General features: G+C 46.7%; 1 protein-coding gene across 3 annotated transcripts in view; it reads left to right on the top strand.

The window, feature by feature from the left end:
- ZNF76 (zinc finger protein 76) overlaps positions 1-20745 on the top strand; it is a 284758-nt gene that overhangs the window by 197429 nt on the left and 66584 nt on the right. For 2 of the 3 annotated variants that reach the window (XM_069633474.1, XM_069633472.1), the window contains exon 11: positions 15656-15810. In XM_069633474.1, the coding sequence (XP_069489575.1) occupies positions 15656-15810 (155 nt within the window). The remainder of the gene's footprint in view (positions 1-15655; positions 15811-20745) is intronic. The other variant, XM_069633473.1, reaches the window with a different exon arrangement.

Here is a 20745-nt window from a genome sequence, read left to right as displayed (position 1 = left end):
TCCTTGGGCACAGGAATTGGCTTCTGAGGGTGGTATTGGCTCCGAGACACCCGAAGAAAGTATTTTGACTCGTTTGAAGACGTTAAACTCTAAGAGCCCCCACCTCAGAAGCCGAATCCTGTGCGCGTGGGCGAGGCAGGAACTCTGCATCACTGGAGGCCACCTTTCCTGTCTGCTCCTCTGATGCTGACCTCTGGCCTGGGAATCTCCAAATCTCGAATAAGCGTTCTTCTTAATGGTCTAGGAGTCCCATCTGCATCGATGTGCCATCGCTCGAACTCATGGTATTCACTGAACCACCTGCACTGCAATCGCCTATGGAGCTGCCAACTGTACCTTTTTATGAAATGCTTACTATTTCCCTGTGCTCTCTTGACCATCTGGCATTGCAGGCAGGCATTTTCATAGTAATTTTCTGCATATTTGGGCATCTTCTTACCTACTGGCTCTTGAGGGTCTCACTCCAGCAGTACTCCACAAACTGCTGCTTGGGGGCATTTTCACACTGAGGTAACTCGATTCTGCCAAAGACTGCCCCCGCTCTCAGCATTGGCCCCTCTTGGACTCTGAGAACTTGAAGAGCCAAAAGCATTGTGTTGTCTGCTACTGCTGTTTTCTCTTTCAGGAAGGGCTTTTTCTACAGACTCTTAAAGAAAACCGTTGTTTTAAAGTTGATACTTGCTTCCCAGTGACCTCGCTGTTTTACTTACCTTTTAATGTATTGCTTTCTCTTAGCCTTTTCTGAATATAATGATTACATTTTGTATAGACTTTTCTGAAGCTTGCGGATCTGCTTAGATCACATGCGCTGCATAGTCCGACACCTACTGGTAGTCACAGAGTATTACAAGATTTGTCTTTGAACTGATGTCGACAGGGCATGTTAGAGATACTATCCCTAGTGTGAGGTGTACTGTACACTGGTTGGTCGCAAGTTGTGGGGTTTCTTTCCAGGCTGATGCCTTTTGATTAACTGAAAGTTTATTCGTAGACTTCTCTTTTCTTTTCTATTGCCCGCTCTTGCCGCAGAGTCAACTAACTGCTCAACGGCTTTCGGCTGACCACTCCATCGGCAACTACTTGAGTGAATCGACGACCAGACGCAGCCTTCCCAGGCCTCTTCAGGCTTCAGCCCTTGCCGTTGGGAGAGAGGGGGGAAGATATTCATACTGACTTCTTTTAGAGAATGCATATTCTGCTATCCATTTCCCTTTCATCGTCTAATTGCCCTTTTCATTAATAATGGACAAAACATTAATTCTTGCCCTACCCGCCATCGAAAATTCCTATGGAAAGACACACGGCGAGTGCAATTACTGTCTCCCTAGGGATCACCCCGAAAAGCTTTGCAAGTCCTGCAAACCTTCTGCCCAAAACCTCTCAAATATCGACACACCAAACGCTGGGCTGTCCATGCAATGCAGGCCGAAGCCTGCATCGGCGTGACGGAGGACTCCTGCAAGGTCAGTATCTGTGTCCTAAGTGACGCCAAAGGGGAGCATGGTTCGTGGTAATCCTATGTGCTGGCCCCTACTCTATAAGCAGGCTGGCGGCTCTTTGACGGAGCCGAGACCTGGCGGCTATAGCGCACACTGTTAGGCAAAGTTTGTATGCAGTACCCTCTGGGACCACTACACACAACTATGACTACAGGTATAGGAAACCCAACCTTTGGTATAAGCTTGTACTACACAGTTTTGGTAGCGCGTTGAGCAGCCAGGCTTGCCTCAAGAGGGGTCAATGTGAGCTGTAGTGGAGTTACACAGAGATTTACAGTTACAGGTATTCAAATAAACTCTTATACTCAAGGTTTCTTGCATAAACAATTATTTATCAGTCAGTTAGAATACGCCTTCTTCAGAATGGAGCAATATAATAGTAACACACACATACACTTCAATACTGTACACTCTGTTTCTAAATCAGTAAAGACCCCTTTGGGATGGCCCACAGACACAAGCTACACCCACAGGTGACTTCAATAACTAGGGCGCTGGGAACCTTAATATCTTACTGTTGGCATTTAGAATACTTTTAGAAGTTGGCAAAAGGAAAAGGTTATTAGAACAATAAGAGACCACAAATATTCTTAAGCAGGCAAATACTTTTGGATCCTCCAAGAAGTCCTACAATTCAATAGGCTAAGCCAAAGTCAATGGGCAAAAGTCTTGTATAGGATGAAGCACTGGTAAATAAATGGAAAAGTCTTTGCACAAGTGCTTAGGAGTCTTCGATGAAAAACAGAATCAAATGTAGGGCCACAAGCTAATTAGACTTGTGAGTTGTAGAAGTTATAAGCACTCTACAGTAAGAGGTAAGCTCTCTCAGACTTTTTACAGTACCTTAGAAATGAAGAAAAAGATGCAGCGGATGACTTCTGTTCCTGTGCAGCTCTCAGATCTCGCTGTTCCTGAGCCTCAGTCTTGGGGACAAAAGGGAGGACGTCGGGGGACTCCTGCAATGCACTGGGACGGTCAAAACTTGCAACCGGCAAACTTCACTTTCAGTGGCTGTTCAGTGTTTCAGCTCCTCGCGTTTACCGCAAATAGCCACACCGCGGTTCCTGGCTGTCGAGATGGACCTTCCTTGCTTCTGGGGTCCCGCACTATGTTGAGGGGGCTCAGGCTTGGTCAGTCCTGCATCTTGGCAGTCCGGAGGATCTTCCAAATGCTCTAGGCCAGCTTAAAAGCAACACAGACAATCTGGTGTTCCTCTCCCTGGCTATACCCTTTCCAGCAGCAACTCTGTGGAAATTCAACAAGCTCCGAGATGGACGTCCAGGTGGCTTACTTTGGAGTGGATTGGTCCCATCAACTCAAGGGGAGAAGTCGTCTGTGCAGGGACTTCTCTGTCGATGCGAACTTGGCATTTCGGCACTGCAGCAGGGTTTAACCGGACAAACCAACTGTCCAGGAGTTGTAGCAGGCGTCATCTTCTAGTTCTTCGGTTCCTTCCGTCCAGTGGTCGGCTCTGCCTTCCAAGCCAAAAGACTTGCCTTTTATTCAGTTCTCTCCCATTCATTCCAGCCCAGCTGTCCAGTCACCCAGCAGGGTGGCGATGGCTGTCCTTGCCGGACAGTCAGCTGGCCAATCACCACAGAGTGCATTTGGGTATCGTAGGAGACTAAGCACAGGGAGTTTCAGGCACCTCCCTCACTTCCTGCCTACCCCAGACACTCTGGAGCCAGAGGCGAGCTTCACTCGTGAATCGCGCCAAAGGCAAAATGAACAAAGAGACCAAACCTGGTTTGGCTCGCAGAGTAAATCTCAAGGACCTTTCAACTAAGAAATGGCAAAAAAAGAAGACCGGGGGGCATTTTAACAAAGATGGCTCCCGTGGGTGCTTTACTGTAGCTGCGAACGCAGCCTGCGGTAAATACACACCATGGTAGTTCAAACGAAACCACTGCCACCAGCCATTCAGTGAGAAAATGGTAACGTAAAAATGTTTTACATGAGAAGCTAGACAAAGGGAATACTAGGTAACCCCTGCAGCACTCTATTGTAAGATAGTGTGTGCTGGGTCTAGAAAGTTACAATGGTAAGTAAAGTCAATTTCACTTTAGTGCTCTGGGAAACAGTAGTTTATCCCAGAGAAGCTAGTTAAACCTTTGGGAAATCTGGAAGACTTCTCTGTGTCGCTGCACTGAAAGTGCTGTGTGACACAATGTAAAAGATGATGCCTATGGAGTTTTTCAGACTCCACAACCAAAGGAAACACAGTGTACAAAATCACATTAAAATCCATGAGACGGTGGGAAAAAGGGGGCGACGCTCTCTCCAGGTTAAAAAAATAAAGTCCTCAAAATCCAGCAAAGTTGCTGGGGGTCTCTAAGGTGGAGGGAATTAGCACATTTCTGAGAATTCTCCCTAACACGCACATACCCCACGGCCTACATTGTTTGAAATTGTCGAGCATTGAGGCCCACACGGTGTCTGTGGAAAAAGCCTCAAGATCTTCCCTGTCCTCTGAGCCATCGCTTACGCTTTCGCCTCATGACAGGTTCCCGAAAACGGACCCCAAATGGGCGGCGAAAGGTGAATGAGCGTCCCCAAAACAAGTGCTGAAAATGCAGTAATTAATTAAAAAACACGTCCCTGCCACCCTCTTAAACACTAAGGCACCAAAAAAGATGACGCATTTGTCCTCCAAGAGCATGCAGGCTTCAGATTCTTCTTCCCCTGTAGACAAACTTTCTGGGGCTATGCATCACAAGGACCAGGCACCCTCCCAACCCACCCATACCATGTCAGACTTTCCACCTTCATGTGACTATACCCCTGAACAGGTTAACAGAATTTTAAAGAGGATGTAATGCTTTGTCGACTGATTCACTAGTTGTCACCCCTACCAGATAGGGGGCTGGCATCCCCCTGTCCTCGGCTGAAGCCCTGCAAGACAGAGAGCAACAAAATATGTACTTTCGGAAGGAAGGTTTCCTCCTCAGCAGCATATCAAGCTAGAATCTCAAACACTACACTTCTGGCTAGTTACAGCTGCCACAAGTGGGATAACTTGGAATACTAGGTTGAAGCAGTCCCAGAACCTCTAATCGCAATGTTAAGCACTATTACAGAGGACAAGCAGGTATCAAACTGCATCCTCAAAAATAATCTTGATGCAGCAGATAATGCAGGGCGCATCATCTCGGAAGGCACGCTCATCAAGCGCCATGCCTGGCTCAGACAGTCTGGTTTTTAGCCAGAGATACAGGCCACACTCCTTAACATGCCGATGGAGCCTAATGTGCTTTTCGGTAAAGCTGCTGAAGACGCCCTCAAGAGCACAAAGGAGGAGTATGACACTCTTTTATATCCCTTAGCCAGTTAACATACTAGCCCTATGAACAAAGGGGCTCCTTAAACTCCAGAAGATTTCAGGGTCAAGGTTCACAATGCTCTTCCGGAAACACTCTAGGCAGACAGTCTTCATCTTGGAGCACAAGGACTATCTTCCTCTTCTGTTTTCAAAGAGGAAATAAAAGATCCAGAGGAAGAGGCAGAACCTCACCTAAGAGAGGCTCCACCCCTCCCAAACATTGACGCACCGCTGCAGGTCCCCTTTTGCCACTCCAGGAGGAGGTCAAATTTCACACTTCACCCAAGCATGGGAGGGTATAACGTCAGACAAGTGGGTGTTGTCCACCGTGGCAGATGGGTATTGTATTGCACTGTTGCAGAAACCAGCCAAACGCCCAACAATGCAGAGAAATTACACCAGAGGAGAAGCGCATACTATTAAAAGAAGTAAAGGCACTGCTCGAGAAGGACACCATAGAGAATTTCCCAGCAAATCAAGTAAGCAAGGGTATTTATTCAAAGTACTTCCTTGTGCCAAAGAAAGACCTTTCCATGCGCCCAGTACTAGATCTGCACCCTGCAAACAAGTATGTCAAACCCCAAAAGTTTTGCATGGCCACGCTTCAAGAAGTAATCCCCCTCTTAAAACCGGGGGACTACATGTATGTATGTATGTATGTATGTATGTATATATTTTTATAGAGCGCCGGTAGCCCGAGGGCATCAGGGCGCTTGAACATTACAACATAGAAGAGAAGAAAGCAGGCATAAAGAGACGCGAAACAGTTGGCATGGAAGACCTGACAGCCACTAGCGTTAGAGATCTTATCTGAAGAGGAGTGTCTTCATCCGTTTCCTAAATACAAGGTGGTTTGCTTCTGACCTCAGTGAATCGGGAAGGCTGTTCCACAATTTAGGTGCCAGTACCAGAAAAGATCTACCCAACCCCGATTTCAGCTTGAAATTGGGTACGACCATGAGGCACTTTCCTTCCGATCGTAGTCTTCTCCTGGGTGTGTAGAGGACTAGGCTGTTTTTCAAATACTCTGGTGCTTTACCATATAGGCACTTGTGGACCAAAGAAAGAGCCTTAAACTTTATACGTTCCTCTACTCTTAGCCAATGAAGGGAAATCCTATCGGGGGTGACATGATCTTTCTTCTTCAGATTTTTTACTAGCCTAACCGCACTGTTCTGGATCACCTGACATCTCGCTAAGTCCTTAGACGAGGCCCCCAACAGCAGTGCATTGCCATAGTCGAGCCGTGATAAAATAATAGCTCTGGCAATGGTCGCCAGGTTACATTCATTTAGGAAGGGCTTGATATATCTCATTAGCTAAGCCGTGTTTTTTTGGAGATAGCTGGTCTGGGCATGAGAATCTACCGCAGAGTTAACCATCATGCCCAAGGTTTTCACTTTAGGGGCCACCGAGATGATGGCTTCCTTAATTTGGAAGGATTTGTACTCTGCCCCTAGATTAGCCAACTGACGACTGGAACCAAACAGCATCAGTTCGGTTTTTGAATCATTCAGGCACATCCAGTTAGCCTGCATCCAATTGTCTATTGTCTTATAAACCCTTGCCATCACTTCGCTGTCAGCGGCGTGCTGGCTGCCCCCCAGTTCCAAAATAAGTTGAGTGTCATCTGCGTAATTCGTAAACGACACGCCTGCATTCACCAGTATGCTGCACAAAGTGCGCATGTATATGTTGAACAGCATTGGTGACAAGCTGGCCCCTTGGGGCACTCCGAAGAGGATATCGCAGGGATCAAAAAACTTGCTGCCCCAGTGGACTCTGGCTTGGCGGTTCGATAGAAATGACAATAACCAGTCAATAGCTCCTTCGGAGCAGCCCACGTTCTCAATGAGTGCCTTGATGAGGAGTTGATGATCTACCAGATCGAAGGCAGCGCTTAAATCAAGAAGCATCAGCATCCCTAACTTATTTTTGTCAAGCAAGCTCAACATCTGATTCTGTAGGTCCAGCATGGCTGTTTCAGTGCTATGAGATGCTCTGAAGCCAGATTGTTGCTGGTGCAAGGCTTCCTGATTCTCTACAAATTTCTGTAGTTGCTGCGTTGCGACCTTGTCCAGTAATTTAAGAACAAAGTTGGAATTTGTAATTGGGCGCAGGTTAGCAGGGTCCTTTGGATCCAGGCCGGCTTTTTTGACAAGAGGGGTGATGGTGACCTTCTTAAGTTCCTTTGGCACTACACCCTCCTGGAACGAGGCATTCACTATTCTCAGGAGAATGGGGGCAAAAATGTCTTTATGTTGCAGAATAATGCTAGGTGGTAGAATATTTTCTGCACAGGTGGTGGGTTTCATATTGTTCAGTACCTCTAACAAATCTGCTACAGTGATGGGGTCAAATTTGAAAATCTGTTCTCTTGTGGTTATCTCTGCTTCTATAGATTGTATCTCCTGGTTCACAGAGGTTCTAGCCTTGATAATGTTTTGTCGTGCTTTATCAGTTTTAGCTTGAAAAGCCTTAGAGACAATATTACAATCCTCCTCTGTGGGCGTAAACGGGGGTGTGAGACTAGCAGGTTTTTCAATGCTCTTTAGTATGTCGAAAAGTTTACTAGTCTTGTTGTCAGCAAGTTCAATCTCTGAATTAAAGAAGTTAGCCTTAGCTGACTTTATTTTGTCTCTATATTCCTTTTCCTTTGTTTTCCAATTATTTTTACTATCCACTGATTTTTCTAGGATCCATTTCCTCTCCAGTGTACGTTTTTCCTTTTTTAAAGTGTGGAGCTCCTTAGTAAACCATTTTTGGCAGTTGTTGTTTTTTCTGGCTAATTTAGATTTGAGAGGGGCCTCTGCCTCCACCAGCTCAAGAACGTGCTTATTGTATTTGTCTAAGAGGATTGCGCATGAGTCGAGATCCTGAAAGGAACACAGTATTTCATCAGCGCATGACTTAATCTGTGCCCTGTTTAGATTTTTGAAGTTTCTATTAACTACTTGGATATGGGGATTGTGCTGGTGTACGTAAATAGGCAGTTTTAGATTGGCAGATACCAGATAGTGGTCGCTCCAAATGCAGGGCGTGGTTCTGCAGTCTTGCAGGGATACATTGTATCCACATAACCAGTCCAACTGGTTACCCTGAGGGGTGGTGGGAGCCTCATTGAAAACTTTAAAGTCCAGGTTGTTCAGCGCTTTTTCCAAAGCCATGGCTCCTTTAACCTTCTTATTCCCTCGCCAGAGGTTAAAGTCAACCATAGCAACAGTTCACACATTAACGGATCTTAGGGAATTTAAGTGAGAGCAGAGTTCCGTTGAGAAATCCGAAACCAGAGCCGGAGGTCTGTAGATGACCACCAAATTAAGGGAGTTGTTGGGGGAGAACACCAATTTGAGGTGCAGTGCTTCACACCCGCTACAGCTTAGAGTCACCTTAAAGAGTTTAAGGCTGTCCTTTGCGATGATTGCCACCCCACCTCCTCGACCCTGCTGCCTATTCTCCATGTAGATGGTGTAACCTTCTGGTACAGCCTGCTCACAAGTAGGCCCCACTGGGTCTGAAAGCCAGGTTTCTGTTAGGCAAAGAATGTCGAAGTCATTAGAGGTAATCATGTCTTTGACATTGTGTGCATGTTTTGTCAAAGAACGTGTATTAAGAAGACCAATATTTAGATGCAAATACTTCTGTGGTAAATCAATTGTAGAGTTACCCTCTAAGACGTTATTTTCAGTTCCCCCCTGTAATTCCACTCGCCTTGCAGCATCTGATGTACACATATTTCTAGGTCAGGCTTACCTAAGGCTCCAAGAACCCGGCGGCACAAGAGACCGAAAATAAAAGGGGGGTGGTGAAGCTGAAGCTCACCGAAGTGAACCGGAGTAAACCGGCTTCGACGCGCCGGCGCTGGACGCGCCTGACTTCGTGTTAAGTAGCACAAAGAACTACAAGAGTTCTGGGAGTTGTAGTTCAGAGTAACTAGCACTCCTGCAGCAAGTGAGGCACACAAAACGGCTCACTAACACCACGGATTCACATACACTGTTTAATTCACATTCACATACCCTGTCCTAAACTAGTAACAATCGAATTTAGCAGAGATTTAGTATTAAAATGAATTAAAACCATTCAGTATTAAACAATTCTGCAAGTAAAATAACTAATACAACGTATAAAAAGTCTAAAAGCAGGCGGACAGATAAAAATCACAACTTCCGCTTTACTGATGGAATTCTTATGTCTTTACCTGGCAGGATTTTAAAAGCAATAAATGAGATGAAGCCTCAAAACTGAGACTTTATACCGGAGTAAACCGGCTTCGACGCGCCGGCGCTGGACGCGCCTGACTTCGTGTTAAGTAGCACAAAGAACTACAAGAGTTCTGGGAGTTGTAGTTCAGAGTAACTAGCACTCCTGCAGCAAGTGAGGCACACAAAACGCATGTCCCATGGCGACATTGGATATGAAAGATGCGTACTTTCATATTTCAATGCTCCCTGCGCACAGGAAATATCTGCGTTTCAAGATCGCAGGAGTGCACTACCAGTCCAAAGTACTTCCCTTAGGCTTTGCCTCAGCGCCAGGAGTATTCCCAAAGGTGATGGCAGAAGTAGCAGCACACCTGCGCAGAAAGTCAATCCCTGTGTACCTTTCTGGACGAGTGCTAACTAGAGGGGAATCCCCTCAAAACACACAAAAGACAAGAGACCTTAGTTTCAATCTGGGTTTCTCCATCAACGAAAAGAAATCCAGTCTAGTCCCCCAGGCAAATAAAACAATTTATGGGAGCAATTGTATAAACAAAAGAGGAGTTGGCTTTCCCGTCAAACGAGAGCACAAAACATGCTGTTAGATAGGTCGCCAGATAACTGTATGCAAAGCAATGCGCTTGCTCGAGATGATGGCCTCATGCATTCACTTGATTCCACACGCGCGCCTGCGCATGAGTCCAATGCAGGAATGGTTAGCGAAACAATGGTCTCGGACAAGTGGCAGTGGGCCGATCTAGTGGTTGTTTCGCTAACCCTGGTACAGGCTCTTCGCTGGTGTCCAGGGACAACATGCTAAAAGGAGAACCCTTCTGCGTTCCACCAGCTCAAGCAATCTTAACTACAGATGCCTCACAGGCTCACTTCCTTCACCACACAGCCCACGGCCAGTGGACACGTGCTACAGCCCAGACACACATCCACTTAACTTCCCTAACTTTTGGCAGTCCTTAAGGCTCTTCAAGCCTTTTAACAACATCTTACAGGGCAAACAGTGCCAGTCCTTAAAGACAGCACCACTGCCATGTTCTACATAAACAAGCAAGGAGGCACACACTCTCGAAGTCTTTCCAAGCTATCCCCAAAAAATATGAAAATGGGCACTCAAGGGGAACCTCTCAACAGGTTCCAGGGGGAACTAAATTCTCTGGCAGATACTCTAAACAGATACCCTCTACCAGATGAACATGAGTGGCAACTCGACAAAGATATCCTAGACGAAATATTCTCAACGGGGTCACCGCACCCCCCTCCCCCATTAGACTTGTTTGCCACAAGCTGAAATGCGTAATGCCCAGACTTTGCGTCCTGGTTTCCCCAACCAGGGTCCAAGGGCAACGCCCTGTGGATGAACTGGTCAGGGAAATGTGCTTACGCTTTTCCCTCCCAACCCCACTCCTGAGCAAATTAGTGCACAAGATGCACCAGGTACAAGTGACTCTAATCCTGGTTTCTCCTATGCTCAAACTGCCGATGAGCGACCCAATCAAGCTCCTGTGCCCATGCAACATGCTAACACAACACAAACAAGCTTCTCTCCATCCGCGCCCTTAATCTATGAACTTGGCAGCCTGGCTCCTAAAGTCATAGAATTTGGTCACTTCAATCTTCCACAAAGCTGTATGGATATCCTAAAGGGGGCATGAAACCCAACGCCAGACACTGCTATTTCAATAAGTGGAAGAGATTTGAGATATGGTACAAGGCCAGCCTAAAACATCTAATTAACACACTGCATTCTTAGTAGCTATCCACTCTATAAGATGAGTCAGCGATTTACAAGGTTGTCCTCGGAACACACCCTAGGTTTTCACCCAAGTTCATCTCAAAGTTTCATATTAATCAATCCATAGAACTTCCGACATTTCAAAATCCATCTAACTCAGCTGAACGGAGCCGCCATACACTTGATGTATGTATGGAGGGTGGTCTTGTACTATGTGAACAAAACTAAACCTCTAAGGAAAACAGACCAACTCTTTGCACCTGGCAGAGAGGGTGATTGCATATCAAAAAACTCCATCTTCAAATGGATAGTCGAGTGCATACAGCTCTTCTGTTCCCTATCCAAAATGTATACCTGTCACTCCCAGAGCTCACACTACCAGAGGTACAGGAGCTACCTTAGCCTTCATTGCAAACATCCCTCTAGATGCCATTTGCAAAGCTGCTACATGGAGTTCCATCCATACTTTTACACAGCATTATTGCATTGACATTCACTCTAAAGCAGATTCACAGGTGGGACAAGCGGTTTTAAAACATCTTTGCCGCTGTCCCTTCTCACTTCTTCTCCAGATATTGCTTGTTGATCTATTTAGAGCATGTGATCTAAGCAGATCCACAAGCTCCAGAAGGGATACATTACTCACCGGAATCGTACAATATATTCTTATATCTAACCTTTTGCACCAAACTCAGTATTGCTCTAAATGTACCAGTGATACATCAATGTCCACAGTGTCCTAGCTATTTAAGTCACCCGAGAGTGTAGGAAGTGTCTGTGTGCCATCCCCAATGGGTATCATCTGATTTAGAGAAACTAAGAGTGTCTTTTGAAGTGTAATATTATTTGTTGCATGTTTTGCTCCCTTCTGAAAAAGGCTTATATAACTGACTGTTAAATAAATAATTGTTTAATCAAGAAACCTTGAGTGCAAGTCTTTATTTGAATAACTGTCACTGTGAACCTCTGTGTTACAACCCTACTACTCACATTGACCCCTCGTCGGATGAGCCTGGCTGCTCAGCCACACTACCAACCTGTGTAGTACAGACTTATAACAAAGGTTGGGTTCCTATTGCCAGGAGGTCAAGGTTGCTGTAGACTTCCAAAGGATACTGCCCACATTCTTGCCTAACACGTTTGTACCTTATTTCTCTTTTGTTTTGTTTCCTAAGTTATCCGGACTGTGATACTTACGGGTTTGGGCGTTGTCAATAAATGCAATAAATTAATAAATAACTACTAGATGTCGGACTATGCAGAGTTTGTGAATCTAAGCAGATACACGCACCAGAAATAAGATCACAGTGAGTAATGTATCCCATATATTGTGTGGAGACTCCACCTCCTTTGTGTGGCATGTGTTAGGCAGAGTTTGTATGCAGTACCCTTTGGGACCACTACACACAACTAAGACTACAGGTGTAAGCAAAACCAACCTTTGGTATAAGTCTGTACCACACAGTTTGTGGTAGCGGAGCTGAGCAGCCGGGCCTATATCAAGCGGGAATGTGAGCTGTAAGGATGTTACACAGAGGTCTACAAACACAGGTGTTCAAATAAACTCGTACACTCAAGGTTTCTTTTTGAACACTTATTAATTTATTCAACAGTCAGTTATAAAACATTCCCTAGAAGGAGGCAGTTAAATATCATACATCAATATACTTCAATACTATCCTCGTTAAGTTTCTGAGGCATTCAAACTACTTTGAAGGAGGAGCAAAATGGCATTCAGAATACTTTGAAGGAGGAGCGAAAAGGAATAGGTTCAGAACATAAAAGAACTACAATCTCTTAGACAGTGCAGATACTTTGAGTTCACCAGAAGAGTCGATTCAATAGGATAGGCCAAAGTCAATGAGCTAAAGTCTTGGATAGGTAAAAACGGTTCTGGCAAGTAAACGGTAAAGTCTCTGTAGAAGTTCTTTGAAGTCGTTTGTAAGCAGGATAATTATACGTTGGGTCACAAGCTGATTAGGCCTGCTAGTTGCGAAAGTTTCAAGCACTTTCACCGCGAGCGGTAAGTACTCTGTCTCGTTTCACAGTACTTTTCAAATGGAGAAAAAGATGCAGCTGAGGACTTCTGTTCCTGGCAGTTCCTGCAGATCTCGCTGTTCCTGAGCCTCAGTCGTGGGGACAAGAGGGAGGATGTCGTGGGGACTCCTGCACGGGACTGGTCGAAAAGCTGGTACTTGGCAAATCTTCAATTCTGGTAGCTGTAGTAAAGCACACAAACTGGTGTCCCTCTCCCTGGTTATTCGGTTTCCTGCAGCGCTCTGAGGAAAATGCAACCAGCTCCGAGAATGGTATCAAGGTGGCTTACGGGTCGAGTCCCACCAACTCAAACGGAGAAGTCGTCCTTGCAGGGCTTCTCTGTCGAGATAAACTTAGTGATTCGGATCTGCAGCAGGGCTTCACCAGGCAAACCAACGGTCCAGGAGTTGCAGTAGCCGTCCTCTTCAAGCTCGTCTTGAGTTCTTTCGTTCCAGTGGTCGACTCTGCCTTCCAAGCCAAGAGACTCGCTTTTTATCCAGTTTCCTCCCATTCATATCACCCTAGCTGCTACTCACCTAGCAGGGTGGCTTTCGTTACCGGACAGTCAGCCAGCCAATCCCGCCAGAGTGCGTTTGAGTCTCCTAGGAGACTAAGCACAGGGAGTTTTGGGCACCTCCCTCCCTTCCTGCCCACCCCAGACACTCGGGCACCAGAGACGGTCTTCAGTCCTGAAGCCCGCCAAAGGCGATGGAACAAAGGGGCCAAACCTGGTTTGGCACGCAGAGCAAAACTCTAGAAGGACCTTTCCCCAAAGAAACAGCGAACAAAGAAGACTGGGACCTGTTTTTAAAGAGGGGGCTCAGACGCCATCATGAAAAACATGGCTCCTGTGATTTAACGCTACCAGTGTTTGGGAAAAATCATGATAGTTTGTTGTAAAACTGCTGTCACCAGCCATTTCGATAGGAAAGGGTAGCATTTGGCTGCTAAATGAGTATCTAGACACAGGGGATACTTAGCAAACCCTCCAGCACTCTATTGTAAGATGGGGTGTGCTGGGTTTAGGAATTTATAAAGACTAGTAAAGTCGATTTCACTTTGCTTACTCTCGGAAACAGTAGTTTATCCCAGAGAAGGTAGTTAAACCTTGTGGAAGCCTGAAAAGGTTTCCCTGTGCCTCTGCACTGTGGGTGCTGTGTGACATCATGAAAAGATGATGCCTATGGAGTTGTCTAAAACTGCATAACCAAAGAAAACACAAGGGTAAAACACACAGAATTTAAAAGTTCAAAGCCCAAAGTTTAGCAAAAGAGCTGGAGTGCTCCAAGGTGGGAGGAATTGGCACATTTTGAGAATTCTCCCTAACAGCCTGGGCTGCTCTGCCACAATTACCACTTGAAACCCCTATTGAGGGCGAGGGAATCACTAGTAGTACCTGAGGACCCTGAATACAGGGCGGTAAGAAAAATCTCCCTAACAATATGTCTAAAAAAAAAATGAGCGTTCCAGACCAAAACTCTAATTGCACAGCTGAAAAAAAAGGCTAAACCCAGCAGAAGCTGCTTAGGTTCATGAATCGGACACACTGCATTCGCCCCATTTTACCGGCCACCACCCCCACCCGTCTTTACAAAAAACGAATGGAGCCTGAAATCACTCCAACCAGTATTGCGTGAAACAGATGCATCACCCACTGGGAAACTCAGGAAAAAAAACAAAATGAAATGAAACAGACTGCTAAACAGAAACGTGCACCCTAGCAGACGATCGTATTATAGTAAAATAATGCCCATGACCACAGTCTAGAATTCCGAGAATGGCACAGGTCATGCTAAAAAGCAGAGCAACGTCGCCGCGTTTGTAAAGCAAGAGACTTTCGGATGGTGGAAAATTAGGTTCATTTCTTTCTACACTCTGCAAGATATGAGAAGACAAGAATAATATACTATGAAGAATCCTACAGAAAATTCATTGGCTTCACAAAGCTTAGAGATGAGGAAGAAATACACATTTTACAAGGAATATCTGGAAGCCTGAACACCATCAGAAACTGTGCAGTGGAAATCGTCATGCTTTGTCATGTATATCTCCATGAGTGCACCCAATTCATGATTCTTGATTTGGGGAGGCATGAGCGGGCAGCAAAGGAGTGAGGAGGGTGGGGGGAGATGGGTGAGAGGCTGCATGATCAGTTGGAGAGGGAGAGCATCACATTCCACTGAGGAGGCAGGGGAAACCGCCCTGCCTAGGAAAAGCAAAGATACCAGTGGCTCGCAATGAAAAGGAGCTCCCTCCCTCCAGCCACAGGGAAGGGAAGGGTGGTTGGTTTTCACTGGAGCAGCAAAGGGAACTGCTTTGGGAACCTATAGCCGGCGAGGAAGACTCCTCCCGGCCCAGGTACAGAATGATCACTGCATGCCTGGCACTGTGGTGGTTCCTCGAGAGTGAGTCTGCTACAGTAGTGCTGTTCTTTTTGGGTAATGCCTAATGCTGGAACCATGCAGCGTTTGTGTGTCCATGACAGATGTTGCTCTTGCTGTCAGTGTGTGTCTTTGTATGCTGGGTGAAAGCCCGCTTCTTATGCTCTGACTCACCTGGAACTGGGGCATGCGAGAGGTCTTTACTTGCTCTGTACTTTTCTCTATTCCCTTGCTTCAAGCGTCCATAGGGCTTCTCGGGGTCCAGCTGCACCCTTTCACATGCCACATTCAGACCCTGGATGCATGCGTGTAACCATTGAGTGCAAGTGGTAGTGCTTCCCATCCTCTCTGCTGGATTCTACTGCATGATCCCTTAGGCCTATGTATGGTCGCGTGTTCTGCATTGTGTGCAGTCTTGGAGTGAAAGTATTGTTAGCTCATCTCCTCACGTGTTTCTTTGCTTTTTCTAGCAGAAGGGAACCTCCTTCCACCATTCAAACGACAGCGAGTAACATTTGTGTCAGAGGGTGGGTCAGAAGACGGCTTCCATCAGCATGTTACCATGGTGACGCAAGACAGCATGCAGCCACAAGTGGCCTTTGTGACGCAAGACGGATCCCAGCAGGTACAGCAGAGTATGGGAGAGAGCGGCATGTCTTTTGGGAGCTCCCCAGATATGTTGTGATATGATTCACCCTAATAAGGCAGTGCTGCTTAAGAACACATGTCCAAAGGCATGTGCGCCTCGGTGCCAGTCTGCTCCTTGAGGGCCTGGGGATTGGCCTCTCTTCTGGTAGCGCCTTTCCTCCATGTGATCTAGCAAGCATGTGTTTTGCGGAACTCTTCTACAGAGCTCGCAAGTTTCCAAAAGCCCCAAGGCCATACAGTCCTATTCCTTCGGTATACATTCTATTGCGGGCTAGAAGGCAGTCTTACCGATGGCCAGGCTCGGACTGGCCTATAGGGCACCAGGGCAACGTCCAAACTAAAAACACAAAATGCTAGTGTGAGCCCGGTTTTTTGTGTCAAATTGGGGCCCTTTATTGGCCCATGTGGACCAGTTTGATAAGTTACTTCATCATGCATCTAGTCGTTTTGAGTAGCGTAACCGGATAAACATGCTTTAAAATGCACTGTTTGCATCACACTTGATCAAAAATCTCCCCCCTTGGGTACTTTTCAAACAGTTTGTCACAAAAGGAATACATTGCCATTTGCAACTGTGGTCCACTTTTTCATTGGTGCCTGAAACAATGTTATGCCTCGGTCCGACCCCGTCCATGGGCACATTCTTCCATGCTGGGAGGGGGGGAAGGGAGGAGCCACGGTGTGAGCTCCGGCCCACCGCACCGCATGCGGCTGCACACAAGGTCTGGTAGGCTCTTCCTCGGACTCCCTGTAGAAACAAAAGGCGCCTAGAGCAGCAGCTAAGCGTGTGTGAGGGGAGATTCAATGTTTGATGTGTTTGAATGCATGTTTGTGAGTCTGTGTTCGGGGGGGGGGCGATATGTGTCTGGATATGGATGTGTGTATGTATGCCTGTGTTGGTTAGTCTGTGTGCATGTTTGGGGGGAGCAACGCAGTGTTTGTGGCAGCCAGGGCGGTGGTGCGTAAGGGGGAGTTTGTCAAAAACGCCGGAGGTGGAAGGTGGGTGAGGGAGCGGTTTGGAGAGGGGGGCTGGAGGGGATCGGCATTTCCGGCTTGCTGAGAATGGCTTTTAGACACGACTGTCCAACTTCTTAGTGACTTTCATTAGCACTTGCGCTTGTTTGTGGGAAAAAAATCTCCAAAATGGAGGAGGTACCCTGATAAACGGGGCAAGGGCCTCCCTCCTCCTCTTCTCTCTCGTCCCCCCCCTCAGGGTCAGGCAGAGGGGTCAAGAATCCCAAAGTGCGCAGAAAGCCCGCGAAGGGCTAACAAAAGGAATGGGCGGGGCAAGCCCCATATAAGTTGTGGGCGTCCTGCTAGAAGGCACTTAGTTTTCCAGCAGCAGGACACCCGCCGCCGAAGAAAGGATTTAGTTTTCCCACCCACCCACCCTACAGGAGGAACAGCTACGGCGGGGCCTGGCCGTCGACGTTGCAGGACGGCAAGGCAGTGTTTTGGCGACCAGTGACAAGAGACAGACTCCGAATGAGCCATTGCTAAGCGGGAAGGGTCTTCGCTCGTTCAGACCAGCGCCTCCTGGGAGCCTAAAACGGCGTGGGCGTCTGGTGGTAGCAATGAGGGCTCAGCTTCCCCCCAACAAACGACGCTCTCCCAGCCAAGAAACACCTGCACGGGCAGGCAGTTCTCGGACACAAAGGGCTTGGGGCAGTTGGGCCTATTATGGACTTGGGGGGGGGGGGGGGAGCAGGTTTTTGGATATGGGGCAGTCGCTGCACCTTTTGAACTATTTTCACTATTGTTTGCTGTGGTTATTATATGTGAAAATAAATCTGCGGCCTTTTTATGCCAAAAGAAATCATGTCTCATTCTACACCTTACTGGAGGGGAAAGAAAAAGGAGCTTAAGCGAATGAGCAAAAGGTGATGTAAGTTGGTATAACAAATGAACAAATGGCCAGGTTATGCAGCAGCACCTCTTTTTCTGGTAGGACCTTGACGTCTATTTGGTGAGCTCGCACAACAAGAGAGATTCATGACTCCTCTGCAGGCAATGACTAGCCACTTGTTCCTGTAATCTCTTCTTTCTAGCAGGACCACTGGTTGGTCAGAGGGCAGGGGGTGCCGGCACTCCCAAGTGCTGCCAGGGCAACTATAAAAAGCTGCAAGACTACAATGTGCTTTCAGGCTACAACATGCAGGTAACCACGCTTTCCTCGTTCAACTATATGGGAATATGATCAATCTGGAAGGAAAGAGTCCATCAATATTGAGAACCACGCCATCAGTCTTGATGAGTGCTTATACACCCCACAACTGGGAGTAGCACAATTGGATTCCATCCTGACAGCTGGTAAAAAGAAATGGATCAAGCACAATGATGCAGACCCTTGTACAGCGCATACAAGCTGGAAATTACATTTTTGGAGAGGTATGGGGGGGGCGTATGGGGCTTTACTGGTAAAACTATTTATGATTGCAACGAATCAGATTGACATTTGTAAAGTAAATTTGTGGTAATCAAATACCCTTTCTTAGAAAGCACCCTTTTTGAATCCACAGACACTGATGGTCTGTGTAAGTTTATGTACAGGGGCCCATAAAACAAGAGCTTGTGTGCTCCTGGGCAGCGGCAGATGCTCAAGTTACAAATTCAGTGGATTTCCAGGATCCGCCTGGGAGCAATTTGCCAGAGTGGCAAGGAAGCATCAGAGTATTTATCCAAGGACCCGCAGTGGTAAAATTTGTGTGGAGCTCCTAAGAGTGCCAAACAAAAATGAGTGGGGGTGGAGGGGGGGGGGGAGACTCTCTGCTGATTCACAGAACAATGTAAAGTAAATGTGTTTCAGTGGTAGGGCAGAATTCGATTTTATTTTTATTCTTTTGCGTGACTGTGAAGTTCCACTCTACTTTTGCTAGATTCTTTTGGTTTTTGACTCCTGTTTTCCTTTTCGGGAGCTTTAATCTAGAGCCACTCTAGAACAGTGCTCTACTATCTTCTAGCTCTGCCTTAATAGTCTAGAGTCCCAGGATGGATTCATCCCTCGTGACAACTTTTTTGCAGACTGCAAAAATGACATCCAACCTCTGGAAGCATGTTCTCTAGCTGTGGTCCTTGCTTGACCCACACCTCAAGGTGCCTAAAATGGAGGTTGCCTTTGCTCAACTTGCAGTCCTGAGAGATCACGTGATTATACCTTGTGGGTGTTGTCCAAGCAGGGGGTCTAGGGGTGGAGGCTCTAGGGAGGAAGTGAAAATATATGGCCACAGGATACCTGTCTCTCTGAGCTGAGGCACTGAAACTCTGCACCAGCATCTCAATTGCTCCAAGGAATCGGGAAGCGAAGCGCTGCCCTTTTCAGCGAACGAGAAGGGAACAGACGATGGGTGCTCCTCCCCGCTGATTATTCACCTGGTTCCTCACCAGCCCAACGCCCCATTTCCCTGCCTGTCCTAGAAGCTGGAGCCCTCTTGCTGCAGAGGACCCGGTGCTGCTGACACAATATACTTCATCCTGGCACACAAGGCAAGCGTCCATCTCCTGCCCTCCCACCCCCCAGTTTGGAAAGCTCCAGGGGCTCGTACTACCTGCTGTTGCCTGGCCGCATCCCTGAACCTGCAACCTGAAGACTGCGATCTCACTGGCTCCTCCACGGAGTCCAGAGGACACATTCTTTTTCTAGCGGTTTTAAGCAGATACCAACTTATAAACGGGCACTAAGTTGGGGAAATAATCATGGGTACATATATTCAAAGTAGAATGAAAAGGCAGTGTTGCAGATCATAGAGGATTGTCTGTTACAGATATGTACAGAGACCATGGTACAACCCATACTCTGTTAAGCAAGTAATACAGTAATCCTTCTTAGGCCTTGAAGGTTCCAAATGGTCTAACAGAAAAACTAGCATACTAGGCCTGACGGCATTTCTCCTAGTGTTAGTTCATGAAGTGTTACAATTGCGAGCAAGCTAGGGAGGGGAGACAAAAAAGGCGGGTGGGAAACAGGACATACAGACTAACTAGTCATACTACTTCTAGGTAAAGCATGCTTTTAGGGAGAATTCTAATTTCTGTGCTAATTCCCTTCAACCTTAGAGATCCCCAGCTCTTTTGCTGGACTTTAGCACTTTTTAATTTTAACCCTGGAGTGGGTCAGACCTTTTCTCACTCCCTCATGTGTTTTGACCTGCCTTGGATTATGTGTTTCCTCTGTTTTCGGAGTCTGACAAACTCCATAGGCATCTACTTTTTGTATGGTGACACACAGCACCCTCAGTGCAGTGTCACAGAGAAATCATTTAGATTTTTCATACGGTTTAAATACCTTTTCTTGTGTGAACCACCGTTCCCAAGAATAGTAAAGTGAAATTTCCTTTACTTACCTTTTCTCTTTGTAGGTCCAGCACACACCATCTTATGTGGAGTAATGGGGTGGGGGGTTATCTAGTAGCCCCTTATCCTACATTCTAATGTAACATTTTTATGTTACCCTCACTACTTGAAGTGACTGGTGGCAGTGGTTTAATGTTCCTACCATTGTGCTTTTCTACCACAAGCTGAATTCTCAGCTGCAGTATAGCACCCATGGGTGACCATTTGTCAACATGACCTGGTCTTCTTTTTTCACCATTTTCTGTTTGTGGGGTCTTTCTTGGGTTTTACTCTGTGTGTCGAGGCAGATTTGAGCCCTTTGTTTGTATTGCTTTTGAAGCCTGCCTCTGGCTCCAGTCTGTCTGGAAAGGCAGGATGTGAGGGAGGTTCCCGAAACTCCCCTGTCCTTTGTCTCTAGGAATGCCTGAATGCAACCAGTCCTGATTGGCAGCTACCCTGCTGTGTGATTGACGGCCTAGGCTGTGAATGAATGGGAGAAACCTGCTTAAAAGCCACGGGTTTTGGGACTAGAGTCAGTCGACCACTGGGAGAAACACCTGACGAAGAAACCGTGAACGAAGCT

The sequence above is a fragment of the Ambystoma mexicanum genome, chromosome 13, assembly GCF_040938575.1.
Source record: "Ambystoma mexicanum isolate Mex_15411 chromosome 13, UKY_AmexF1_1, whole genome shotgun sequence".
In the NCBI taxonomy this organism is placed as follows: domain Eukaryota; kingdom Metazoa; phylum Chordata; class Amphibia; order Caudata; family Ambystomatidae; genus Ambystoma; species Ambystoma mexicanum.
The sequence above is the reverse complement of the archived record's forward strand: the minus strand, read 5'-3'. Positions and strand labels throughout refer to the sequence as shown.